At 42.3% G+C, this 13434-nt stretch overlaps 1 protein-coding gene across 3 annotated transcripts in view; it reads right to left on the reverse strand.

Annotated features, from left to right (window-relative positions):
- Window positions 1-288: 288 nt before the first annotated feature.
- The window catches only part of MRAP2 (melanocortin 2 receptor accessory protein 2), a 53571-nt gene continuing 40425 nt past the window's right edge, over window positions 289-13434 (reverse strand). For all 3 annotated transcript variants that reach the window (XM_082633339.1, XM_082633338.1, XM_082633340.1), the window contains one exon: window positions 289-1867. In XM_082633339.1, coding sequence (XP_082489465.1) covers window positions 1474-1867 — 394 coding nt within the window. In that variant the 3' untranslated portion in view covers window positions 289-1473. The remainder of the gene's footprint in view (window positions 1868-13434) is intronic.

A 13434-nucleotide genomic window follows, 5' to 3' on the forward strand; every position in this document is an offset into this window, starting at 1 on the left:
AATAGCAAGTTTCTTTTTGCAAGACTGTGTGTTAACTACAAGAAATGTTCCATGCTTTGTCCTACTGTTTAGTGTTAGATTCTTAAAGGATAATATTTTCCTCAAAAGACATTATGGGAAAGGGGTTTCTTTTGGTGGAATAATTCCTAAATGAAATCTGGTGCATGACTCAGACCACTGGGATCCTAGAGATGATAGAAATTGAGACACTATAAACATGGAATCATTTTTAAATGAAATGAAAAATTGGATATGTGAAAACAAAGAAGCTGAGAAAATTCTGGTGCAATATATGGATTTATTTTTCAGCTTAAGCAAGACAGGTGGTAAACAAATCCATAATGAAAATGCCACCCAGAGATTAGCAGCTGGCCATGCATGCAACGTGACTGTGCAAAACCAAGTCATTTCCAAAACAGTGTGCAGGTTTGATTCCTTCATGAAATTAACTCTGGGTTGCCCCAGGCCACCTTGAATATCTGTTGATGGGGTATTTATAACCCATTCACCATCCCAGCTCAAAGCCCACACACTAGCCACATGACCATTACTTCCACATCTGTCAGGTAAACAGACAGCCTGGCAATAGCACTCTTCTTGTTCACTAGCCAATGGCAGAGTAGTGCGACCAGACACAGTTACACCAACACAGAGACACAGGAGTCACCTCCCCTCCTCCAGCCGACAACATTCCATACATTTCTGGGGACAGGATTGTCCTACAATGTACTGGTACTCATGAATTGGTACTCATCCCAGGAGAGGAGGGGCAGGGCTGTCTCCAGGTTTGAGCATGGGTGGCTGTAGGGTCTAAGAACTGCTGTTTCGCACAAGCAATAGAAATGCTAGCCACAGTGACCATGAGAAATGAGACTCCTGACGTCCTGGTAGATGCTCAGGCCCCTGACAAAAGCTGGGCTCAGTTAAGGGTTGAGTGGGAGTTACAGACCTGGGGGATGCTACAACAAGAGCTAAGAGGCAGCGGCCTGGTTTATACTGCTTTGGGTATATCCAGCCTCATCCGAATACAAAATAATAAATTCACAAAATATTAGAACTGGAATGGATCATCTACCGTAGACTCCTCACCTTACAGTTAAAAAGGCAGCAGCCCAGAGAGGCAAAGCAACTTGCTGAAGGTAGAGCATGTTAGTGGCAGGTAGGAATGCAATATGCCAAACCCCATTCAAGAACACTAACACTGAATACGTGACCAAGTTTTTCAATGACAAGGAGGATGAGACAGTGTAAATACTTGGTTCCCCAAAAAGCCCCAAATGTGTTTAAAGGTATAAACACTCAGCTTAATCAGCATTCTTCTGAGGGGGCTCTCTTCTCTCTCTGTCTTTCTGTCTCTCTGTCTCTCTCTCTGTATCTCATACACAAACACACATAATCTTGGTGAGTGAAGATTTCTTGCTATACAAAGACAGACCCAACATCTTCAGGAAGACACTTTACAAAACATGCCTCTCAATCCAAGTCTTTGTGTGAGGTCTGGGCAACTGGCTTATTTTCTAGAACAATAGGTGGTTCTGAAATCAGGAGATCATCTTCCCCAAAGGAGGAGTTCTGGTCCGTGTGGATGAAGTTGGGGATGTCAAATTTCATGAGCCTGTTCAGCTCCTCCTCTGGCCGCCCACTGCGTCTGATGGCTTCCTGGAGTTGAAATTCACTGTCGAGGGCTGTGGTCTGGAGACCACCTTTGGCCTTGTCCAAGTGGTCCACTTCATTGATGTAGCAGTGAAAGAGGGACCTGGATTCCTCATTGCCCTGTCGAGAAAAGACCTTATCTGGTTCCAGTGGCCTTCCAAAGTCTGACACAAAGCTGTTCATTCTGAATCTCTTCTCTGAAGACTCTGCATTGCTGTAAACAAAAGCAAAATAAAAGACTGCTTACACTCCAGCTTAGTTACCTGCAGAATCATGGTTTTTGGCATCTATGGAATGCAAGTCCCTGTACACCGCATGCAGACAAACATCAGAACTGAGAGACGTCACTTCTGAACATGTACAAATAAAGCCAAGGCAAAAGTCACAAGGTGAGGGCCCTTGGACCATCCTGAAAAGAGACCTTTTGCTGAGGGATCCTTGATATTCTGCATCACACACCAGTGTTTCTCAGTGGGACCCTTGGATCATCTGCATCAGAATTACTTGAAGTGCTTCTTAAAACGCAGAATTCTGGGTTACAGTCCCTCAGGATCTCCGGAGGTGGGGACGGGTAGTCTGTAGTTTCATAGAATCCCCAAGGATCACTACTCGTGGTCAGGTTTGGAACCACTGGCAGACAACAGGCCAGCCTGAACAACAATACTATCTCACAGGGGTGAGTTTCATGTTTGTCAAAGCACTGTTATATCCATTTATCTCACCCCATTCTCAAAACTGACCCATGCTGTCACTTAGGACAAGAATTATTATACCCATTTCACAAAGGCATAAGCTAAGGTAAGGAGGGGTCAGATTTACTGCTTGATTGACACAATCAGTGATAAGAGTGCGAAAAAACTCCAGTTCCTGAATCCTTGTTTCATTTAGTGTGGAACAAATTAGCAATTCAATGGTAATAAATTGGTGAATGGATGAATAAAATAACTCTCAATGAGTCCCACGAGTGCCTGACAGAAAGATCAGGGGCAAACTGAATAACCTGATAACCCACCTACTTTAATCACCATCCTTTCCAGATTTATAGAAAGGCAACTCCCACACAGGTAGTGACTCCGTAAGGTCAAGAATCATGTCCGAACACTTGCAAATCCAGAATAGAACCTGACAACAATTAGGCTCTGGAGTCTGTAATCTCAGTGATTTCAGTTCTTAAATCTCTTCTTTCCCATCCCATCACTCAAGATACAGCACTTATGACCAAGTTCTCATGGGGCAGGGGACATGGAATCAAGTTACAGGTATGAAAAATCTGATCTTAAAAACTAACCTCCATACTGTCTTGATTACTGTAGCTTTGTAGTATAGTCTGAAGTCAGGGAGCCTGATTCCTCCAGCTAAGTTTTTCGTTCTCAAGATTGCTTTGGCTATTCGGGGTCTTTTGCGTTTCCATACAAATTGTGAAACTTTTTGTTCTAGTTCTGTGAAAAATGCCAGTGGTAGTTTGATAGGGATTGCATTGAATCTGTAGATTGCTTTGGGTAGTAGAGTCATTTTCACAATGTTGATTCTTCCAATCCAAGAACATGGTATATCTCCCCATCTATTTGTATCACCTTTAATTTCTTTCATCAGTGTCTTATAATTTTCTGCATACAGGTCTTTTGTCTCCTTAGGTAGGTTTATTCCTAGATATTTTATTCTTTTTCTTGCAATGGTAAATGGGAGTATTTTCTTAATTTCACTTTCAGATTTTTCATCATTAGTGTATAGGAATGCCAGAGATTTCTGTGCATTAATTTTGTATCCTGCTACTTTACCAAATTCATTGATTAGCTCTAGTAGTTTTCTGGTAGCATTTTTAGGATTCTCTATGTATAGTATCATGTCATCTGCAAACAGTGACAGCATATACCCTGAGAAAACCATAATTCAAAGAGTCATGTACCAAAATGTTCATTGCAGCTCTATTTACAGTAGCCAGGACATGGAGGCAACCTAAGTGTCCATCAAGAGATGAATGGATAAAGAAGATGTGGTACATATATACAATGGAATATTACTCAGCCATAAAAAGAAACGAAATTGAGTTATTTGTAGTGAGGTGGATGGACCTAGAGTCTGTCATACAGCGTGAAGTAAGTCAGAAAGAGAAAAACAAATACCGTATGCTAACACATATATATGGAATCTAAGAAAAAAAAAAAAGGTCATGAAGAACCTAGGGGCAAGACGGAAATAAAGACACAGACCTACTAGAGAATGGACTTGAGGATATGGGGCGGGGGAAGGGTAAGCTGTGACAAAGTGTGAGAGGGGCATGGACATATATACACTACCAAATGTAAAATAGATAGCTAGTGGGAAGCAGCCGCATAGCTCAGGGAGATCAGCTCTGGTGATTTGTGACCACCTAGAGGGGTGGGATAGGATAGGGAGGGTGGGAGGGAAGGAGACGCAAGAGGGAAGAGATATGGAAACATATGTATAACTGATTCACTTTATTATAAAGCAGAAACTAACACACCATTGTAAAGCAATTATACTCCAATAAATATGCTAATAAATAAATAAATAAATATAAACTGAAGAAAAATTTAAGCAAACATCTCATTACTTAGTGTAGTTGAAGCCAAGCATTCACCTACTAAATTATGTATTATTTCAATAAAAAAGAAAAAACTAACTTCCAAATTATCAAGAATCACCTGGATTTTAGGGCTCAGCAATCCTAGAAGCTTTGCCATCCAGGCAGCAGAGGGAATTTTGTATCAGATTTATCTCCTGCTGTGATGACCTGGGTGACATCAGATGAGGAATTCCTCTCAGAAGCCTGAGTTTTTCCTTGTAGTGATAAGCCTGATTAACCAGTCTCGTTGCCCACTCCACAAGGTGATGTGAAGATCAATGATTGACACAGGAGTACGACATTCACTAGGTCATGTATTCAGGATTCAGAGAAAAATCATTTGAGAGAGACTGATGGAATTCTACTTTAATGCAAATTTAATAGGAATAGGTCTTATCTTTCAGTAAGTGATTTTCTTCCCCTCGTTGTCATTTCACCTAAGTTTAAAAGACGTTTGAGAACAGCGATGAGTGTGCCAGCAACCTGTGACCTAAGAAGCTAAAATGTCAACTAGGAAAAGAGGGGATTAACATGTTTGGAAAAAGCATGGTTAGGACTGCTGGGGTCACACCACCTCCAATTCCAGGCTAAGAAGCTCTGAGTACTAGCTTTCCAGCTTGCCTGGAGTCTCAGCTGAGTGTGAAGGCGGACCCAGAAACCCAGCTGTGTACAGCAGCTCTTCTATAACCCAGGCTACATGTTCTCAGGATTAAATTGAGTCCATTGACCACCTTCCCCGCCGCTTGTTGAAGAACAAAGGTACAGAAGACCAAGAGTATTTTGCCCCTCCCCAGGGCAGAGTCCAGGCGATAGAAACTAAGATGCCTTCCCTGTTTCACCACCCCACCCCGACCCCCCACCCACCACCCCACCCCCGCTCTTTTCTCTCCCCATGATCTCTGGGTGTGGTAACAGAGCAATCTGTCTGTTTCTTCCTTCCTGAGAACAAGGGAAACGCCCATCTTTGTTCTCTTAGAGTCTGGTAAACATTAAATACTCAACAGACCATCCTGTTCTTCCTCTTTTGTTTCCCTGACTGATAAACTAAAAAAACCTGTATGTGAAAAATTGTGATCACGGACACAGCTTGCTTCTATTCAGTTACTATTCATCTCATCGTTGGGCAATATTTACGTACTGAAATCGATAGATCTTAAATGTAAAATTCAATGTGTTTTTATTGATATATACACACATGTAACCACCCTCCCAGTCAAGATATAGAATAGTTCCTTTCTTCTGGAAAGTTTCCTTCCATTCAATTTCCAGCCCCTTCAGGTAACACTGCTCTGATTTCTATTTCCATTGATTAGCTTTGCCTGTTCTTGAATGTCCAGTCAATTTCCACCTCCCAGAGGCAATCTGTTTTGATTTTTATCACTGCAGATTAGTTTAGCCTGTTCTTGAAATTCATACAAATGGAAGCATGCAATATATAGCCTTTTGTACCTATATTCTTTTGCCCAGCATTATGCTTTTGAGGTTCATCCATGATGTCGCACGCAGCAGTAGTTTGTCCTTTTTCTTGCTCAGTAATATTCTGTTGTACAAATACACTACAATTTGTTTATTCATTCTTCTGTTAAAGGGCATTTGGGTTGTTTCCAGTTTGGGGTTGTTATGAACTTTCTTGACAAGTCTCTTTGTAGATACACATTTTTATTGTTCTTGAGCAAATACTAAGAGTAGAGTTACTGGGTCGTATAGGAGATGTTTCTTAACTTTATAAGAAACTGCGGAGTTTTCCAAAGTGGTTGTACCATCTTACACTCTCTCCACAACGCATGAGAATTACAGCTGTTCCACATCCTTGTCAGCACTGGGTGCTCTCCATCTTTGTAATGTCGGTCATTCTTGTGGGAGTGACGTGACACTCAGTGTGATTTTAATGAGCATCTCTCTGATGTCTAATAATATTGAGCATCTTTTCATGCCCTTATTGGCTATTGGTTTATCTTCTTTTGTGAGGAGCCTGTGTGTGAGAATTTTGCCCGACTTGCATTTTCATTTTCTTAAAGATGTATTTTGATAAGCAGAAGCTTTACATTTCAGTTAACTTCAAATTATTAACTTTTATCTTCTATGTTAGTGCTTTTTATATCCTCTCTAAGAAGTAATTGTTGACCCCCATATCACAAACCCTTTGCTTTCTTCTAGAACCAATACAATAGCCACGGACCACAGATGGCTATTTATTTACATTTAAATTAAGTAAAATTTAAATTTTGGTTTCTCAGTCATATTACCCACATTTCAAGTGCTCAATGGCCACATGTGGCCAGTGGCCACCTAATTAGGCAGCACAGAGAACACTTCTGTCATCATAGAAAGTTCTATTGGACAGAGCTGTTCCAGGAGCTTCTACTTTGGGTTTATGATCTATGTTGAGATGGGGTCAAGGTTCATTTTTTCCCATGTTTATCCTGTTGTTCCAGGACTGTTGTTAAAAAAAAAAAAAAAAGAAGAAGAAGAAGAAAAACTTTCTTTTCATTTGACCTTATACAAAAATCATTGTATTCTACACACAGGTAATAAAGAATAAGAAAATGAAAAAAAAAATCCATTCACAACAGCATCAAAAAAAAGAATAGAATACTTAGGAATAAATTTAACAAAGGATGTGTAAGACCCATCCATTGAAAATTTCAATGTTGCAAAGGGAAATTAAGGAAGACCTTAATATATGAAGAGATATACCAGGTTTGTGGATTGGCAGACTTCAGGTTAAAAGCCATATTACCATAGACATAAACTATTGAAGTTTCCTTCCTTCAAGGGCCAAAAGCCCTTCTCCCTTCTGTTTTTGTCTGCTAACGTTCACTCTCCAATACCTTACAGTAGTCATTCATTATATTTTGTCCAGATTTTATTTTATTTATTTTATTTTTGCTTGCATTGGGTCTTCGTTGCTGTGCACGGGCTTTCTCTAGTTGTGGTGAGCAAGGGCTACTCTTCATTGCAGTGTGCGGGCTTCTCATTGCAGTGCACAGGCTTCTCATCGTGGTGGCTTCTCTTGCTGTGGAGCATGGGCTCTAGGCACACAGGCTCAGTAGTTGTGGCTTGTGGGCTCAGTAGTTGTGGCTCACGGGCTCAGTAGTTGTGGCTTGCAGGCTCTAGAGATCAGGCTCAGTAGTTGTGGTGCACAGGCTTAGTTGCTCCGTGGCATGTGGGATCTTCCCAGACCAGGGATCGAACCTGTGTCCCCTGCACTGGCAGGTGGATTCTTAACCACTGTGCCACCAGGGAAGTCCTTTGTCCAGATTTTAAATTGTTATCTGCAAGGTTATACTGAAACATGCTACTCTACCATTACTGAAACTGGAACCCATCTGCCTAATTCCTCTTGGCCCTTCATGAATCATCTTAGGTGCCACCTTCTTCCCTGACTTCTCCAGTCAGTTGGGATGTTCTCCCAGAGGACTGGGTGCTTCTCTCCATCTGCCTTCTCACTCTGTATTAAGCCCATTTCTTTACTTGTCTGGCACCTTTCTTAAGACGATCAGCTCTTCTGGCAGGTGTTGTGTGTTTCTTGTCTATGTCCTCAGTACCCAGCACGGTACTAGGCATAGGGTAGGTGCTCATTAAGTTTTTGTTAAATGAATGAATGCATCAATCATGAAGAGATCGCAAAACTCAAGCAACTCTTGCCTTGGCAGGAGGCCTCTCCTACAGTTGGGGAAATCAATTCAAGGGCATACTCAGGGTTGGCAATCAATTTGAGGGCATACCCAGGTAAGGCTGAAAAGAAGGACTGGTGAGCCATAATAGACAGACGGTCTGTTACTAGAGATCCTGAGTGTGACTCCAGCTCCAGAGATACAAGAGATTCAGCAAACTAGCCACATCTAGGACTGCCCTGCACCTGTTTCTGGCCAAGGGAAGCACTATCTCTGACTGTACCCGCAGTGCTCCCCACATCCCCAAGCTCTGTCCTAGAGTCTTCTATGGCGCCTCCTGCCTTGCATTGTTGGAGCTCACAGACCACAGAGCTACTGCAAGAACATCTTGCACCTTCTATAACTGGCCCACTTTGGAGGCTGCAGGAGACTCAGGTTCCACGGGAGAGACTTCCCACCATTTATCGGTAAGAATGGCTTCAAGAAAGCCCAGTGAACTTTCTCCCCACCCAGTGGTTACCCAGTCTTTAAAGCAGACTAGCCCTCATGAGTCACACCTGAAAATGTTCTTGTACACTTAATGTTGGAATAGCAAAGGATGCTCACTAATTAGGCAGGGGGGGTTCTGCTGCTGGATGTTGCCTTAATTCAGTTTTCAGGAAACATGTGCCATATTGTTAAGGCTGTCTTTCCAACCTTATAAAACACGTCCTGGTAGATAACCTGAGTGCCATGACAGAGAGAAGAGGCTAGTTGCGAGTTTCCCATCCTTTGAAACTCAGTTGGCATATGGAAAAGTAATGCTCACTGGCAACTATCAGAGCAGTTAAAACAATTGAAAATCAACTTGTTCTTCCACAGCCTTGGTTACACCTGTGAAAATTAAAAATTACAAGGGCTAACATCTTAAATACCACTTTGATTAGAATGATAATTAAAACCAGAAACCATAAACTTCAATAACTGGAACACTGAAAGAATGAGAAACTGTGAGATGCTGACTGAGCTAGCAATTAATATCATGTTATAAGTATCCTAAAGAAAAGAAAGGATACTGAAGAATATTTGTACTATAGACTGAATGTTTGTGTTCCTCCAAAATTCCCATGTTGAAACCTAATCCTCCAAGTGAGGCCCCAGTGAGGTCCCTCTCTCCTTCCTCCATATGAGGACACAGTAAAAAGCCCATCATCTATGAACCAGGAAACAAGTCCTCACCAGACACTGAACCCACCAGCACCCCAACCTTGGACTTCTCAGCCTCCAGAACTGTGAGAAATAAATTTCTGTTACTTACAAGCCATCTAGTAAATACCTATGGTATTTATAGGAGACTGAACGTACGAAGACAATTCGAAAATTCAGAATCACCAAGAATTTTAGTGCCTTTCATTATTTTTGTCACATTCCTACCTATTCTATATTTTGTCATCATGAAACTGAGATCTAGCTAGCGTGTTTGCAAGTTCTCCCGTGTCATCCTAACTTTTGAAAAATGACAACTGTTTATTTTGGTAGAATCTTAAAATCACTTGTTTTACTTATTTAAGAATCTCTATTCCTCATTTTCAGCTTGTTATAAGGAATGCAATTTGGACCGAACCTACTGATTGCGACATCCCCAAACTCTACCAGCCAGAGTAAAAAGACTGTTCAGACTGTTCTGATTCTTGGTCTTTTCTTCTTCTCACTCTGGGTTGTGTCATGTATTGTCTGAACCTGTGGGATTTTCTGTACCAGAACAGAGATCCTCCATCGTGAGCACCCATCCAGTCCTCTGGCATTTGCAGTACATGTCATTTGCTTCTATGACACTCCCCTGCTCAGAAAACTTTCATTGATTCCCCAAACTCTTCTGCCTGATCTTTCAGACCATCCTCTCCCACATCACATGGCCTTTCCAGTGTCCACTCCCACCAGTCCCCTCGCCAACCCTACCGTCCGGCCATATGGGACCTGACTGTCCCCCTCTGAGCCTTTGCTTGTGCTGTTCCTCCTACCCCTTCTCTGTCAAAATCAAATATGTCCTTTTCTGTCCAACTCAAATGTCCCTGCCTCCATGGAGACTCTCTGATCTCCCAGCAGGAAGGAATCTGCCCCCCTCTGTGCTCCTTTCGATTTTACTGACCTTGCCTTACAGGACGCAGCCCTTCCTGTCTCATGTCAGAGCTATTTGGTATGATCTTTCCTCTCCCATATACTGCTGTGCTGTATGCTATTCATCTTTGCATCTCTCAAAGGGCCTTGCCATCATTCGACCCTCAATCAATGCACCGGACGGCTGTATCTGCAGGTGGTCCAGAGCCCTGATTCCTGTGAAAGGCACAGCCACCTCCAGTGTTTAGGGATGTGCTCCTTCCTCTGTGGCCCTACGAGAAGTCAGGTGAGGAGGGCAGACTTCTCCCACCTTCGCTGGCAGAGGGAAAACACCCGTAAGATCCTGGGTTATTCCCTTAGGAATTTTCCACATTTATGATGAGTTTTTACAAATGGAGTGCCTGCTGCTGTACTGAGTCTTAGCATGCCTGACTATCCTCAGGTTCGCCTCAGTCATGAAAAGTGGTGGGCAGTCCAGCCTGTGGGAACCTAGTGTTTCCAGCAGTCACTTTCAGTGGACTTTTAGAGATGCGTAAGCGAAACAAAGACCTACTAAACTCTGTGATGAACCACCAGTGAGAAAATAATAATAACCATTTCACAGGAGCCACAGCCTGTGCTGAGAGTCTTATCTCATGTAACAAGCCCTAACAGAGGCACCAACCAAATCCTCGTGTGTGTGTGAAAGTGCCTTTTGGTTGCTTTTGTTGGTAGTTCCAACTTGCCAGGGAGATTTCAGTCTCTCTGAGGCAAGAAAGATTCTACTACCTTAGGATGACCCTCAGCACACCCAGAGCTGTGCACTCAGGAAACACCTTGTAACTGATGGGGAATTAAAAGTGACTCCTGAACAAAGGTGTATAACTTGAATCAGATACATAAAGCAGTTGGATTTTTTACCTGTTGACATATGGAGACCTTTCAGAATGGCGGGTCTTCCTTGGGAACCACTCTGCACTACATCTGCACTTAACTGGTTCCTGTGACCTCGGTCATTATCAAAGACCTTGAGCACAGACATTCTCTTGCTATTAGCTTTTAGGTGCGCTGTACCCCTCCTTTAGTGAGTATCATATTCAGGAAAATTGCAACTCAAGGTAAAATGTAAATTCCATTTTTACAAGGTCATGAGCAATCCTGTCCTCACCCCTAACCGAAGACCATCCCCACCTGGACAAAGTGCACTTAGCAAAGGCTACAAAAGGAGGGTATTTGAGGTGTATGATGTCTGGGGTTTGATCGTTTTTTTTAAAAAAAGTCCAGAATATTCAACATAAAAATGTGGTCCAAGCCTTTCCCTTACTCTTTCTCTCTGGCAGATTTATGATAATGGGGTTATAATACTTTAACAAGACGGTAAAGAGAGTAAATAGCTCCTTAGCGGAAAAAGCACAAGAAAAATGGCTCTTTTATCTTCATTGTCTTTAAAGGATCCAGGTAAGAGGGTTTTTTTTCCCCACACACAACAGCAGATATTCCATGAGAAAAATAATCCCCATTAAAGCTGCTTCTTGGACCTAGAAGCTTTTAAGAAAGGCGATGTCAGCTTTATAAGAGTCTTTCTCCCTCTTTGGTCAGCTTTACTAGTGCTCACTCATATCTGGTTCTTCTCTCCTCCTGGGAACACAGATTACCCTGCCCAGCCTGGCGGTCAGGTGGCTGTGGCTGCTTCTGGCCAATGATCTGTGAGAGGAAGGGGTGTGTGCCACTTCCTGGCTGAAGGACAGGTGTGAGATCTCTTCATGCCCCCTTCCCTGGCACAGGAACCCGGGAGGCTGAGCCTTGGAGGTGCTGCAGCTACAGTGGAGAAGCTTCTGTCCACCCCTTGCCGACCCTCAGAAGATGTGTAGCTTGAACACAATGTAAACCCATGTTGTGTTTTACTAGATTTGCGGAGCTGTTTGTTATTGTCTCATAGTCCGATTATGATACATCCTCTCCTGAACAGAAGCCAATGAGTAGGCAGTGACTCTAAAATTGAAGTTCTTATGCTAATATGATCCCAAGTTGGAAACTTCAGGGAGGAAGCCTATCTGTCATCCTTGTATCTTACTCCTTTCAAGGGAATGCTTGTGCTCTTCCCATGTGTCAGCAATGATGAGCTCCTAGGGAGATGCTCAGCCTGCCCGGGACACCTCCACGGAGGAGGAGATGGAACTGAGTGGTAGATTCAACACTAGTCCATTTTGAGCTTGCACACCTGACTGGGGATCTTAACCAGAATGTCGGAGTCATGTTCCAAAAAGATACTTACTGCCTGATATACTACTTGAGGAAGTTCTTTGTGACCAACTGCCCAGAGAGCCTGTTATATAAAGCAGTCAGAATTCAGACATCCTTCCGAGCCATGACCAAGATTCTCTGCTTAGTCTCCTTTCTAAAATCATCTTACTCTTTCACTGAGAGACACACCCAAGGTGAAGCTAGGGTAGAAGGAAGCTACACTTTGGCATGTGTAGCTCCAACGTGAATGCATAGGGCCTGGCTGTCTCGCGGGAGGATGGGTGTCCTCTTCTCCCTCCTGCTGTTTGCTTGCACCCCTGAGCTCTCCCCAGGATTCCACCAGCCACGCAGGGGTGGACTGATCTTCACTGAGAGCCGCCCGCTGTGAGCCCAGCATGTATCAGCAGCTCCACAGGCATCAGCTCACTTAACCTTTACAGTACTCCTAGGAAGCAGATACTATTTTATTTTTACAAATGAGGAATCTCAAGCAGAGAGAGATTAAGAATCTAGTAAACTGTTCCAGTACATCTAGAAAGGTTTGACTCCAGAGCCCATGCTTGATCCAATATGTGATAAAAGAAAACAAATCTGATTGCTTGCTAATATCTTTGTTGTAATATAAGGAGATTTAAAATTACTGACATGAGATAATTTAATGTAGTATTAATAACAGGAGCTTTAGAGTCAAAGAGACTTTAGTTTGAGGCCTGGCTCCAAAGGTTTTTTTTGTTTTGGTTTGGTTTTTTAACCTGTGAATTGTCGTATGAGTGGTTGAGCCTCATTTTTCTCATCCGTAAAGTGGGAAACTTTATAAGTTGAACACTTATAGGATTTACTTCATCTTTTTGTGAGGACTTGGTGAGATTATACATATAAAATGATCAGCAAACCTTGGCATGTGGCAAATGTTAAAAAACTGCTTTTATTATTAGTCTCAATGATTTAGCATTCTTTCCTCCATGCCTAATTATCACAGGTACACTTAAAATTTGATTGTTTTATATTAAAGTTGGCTGAATGGAAAAAATAATGTCTATTTTAGAAAAAATTCCTGCCATATAAATGTCAAGTTTACAAGATCTAAAATCCTTTTTAATTGCTCCATTTAGGGATTTTTCCACTTGTCTGTTTCTTTCAGTTTGCTTATGATATACTACAGCCAAATGCCATGTCTTACACTGCCTCAGACTCAAGAAAGCATTTAAAATGTGGTCCTGAGGGCTGATCCATTATTGTACTAAAAATTAAAAAAGG

This window comes from Mesoplodon mirus (genome assembly GCF_964341445.2).
Source record: "Mesoplodon mirus genome assembly, chromosome: 10".
In the NCBI taxonomy this organism is placed as follows: Eukaryota; Metazoa; Chordata; class Mammalia; order Artiodactyla; family Ziphiidae; genus Mesoplodon; species Mesoplodon mirus.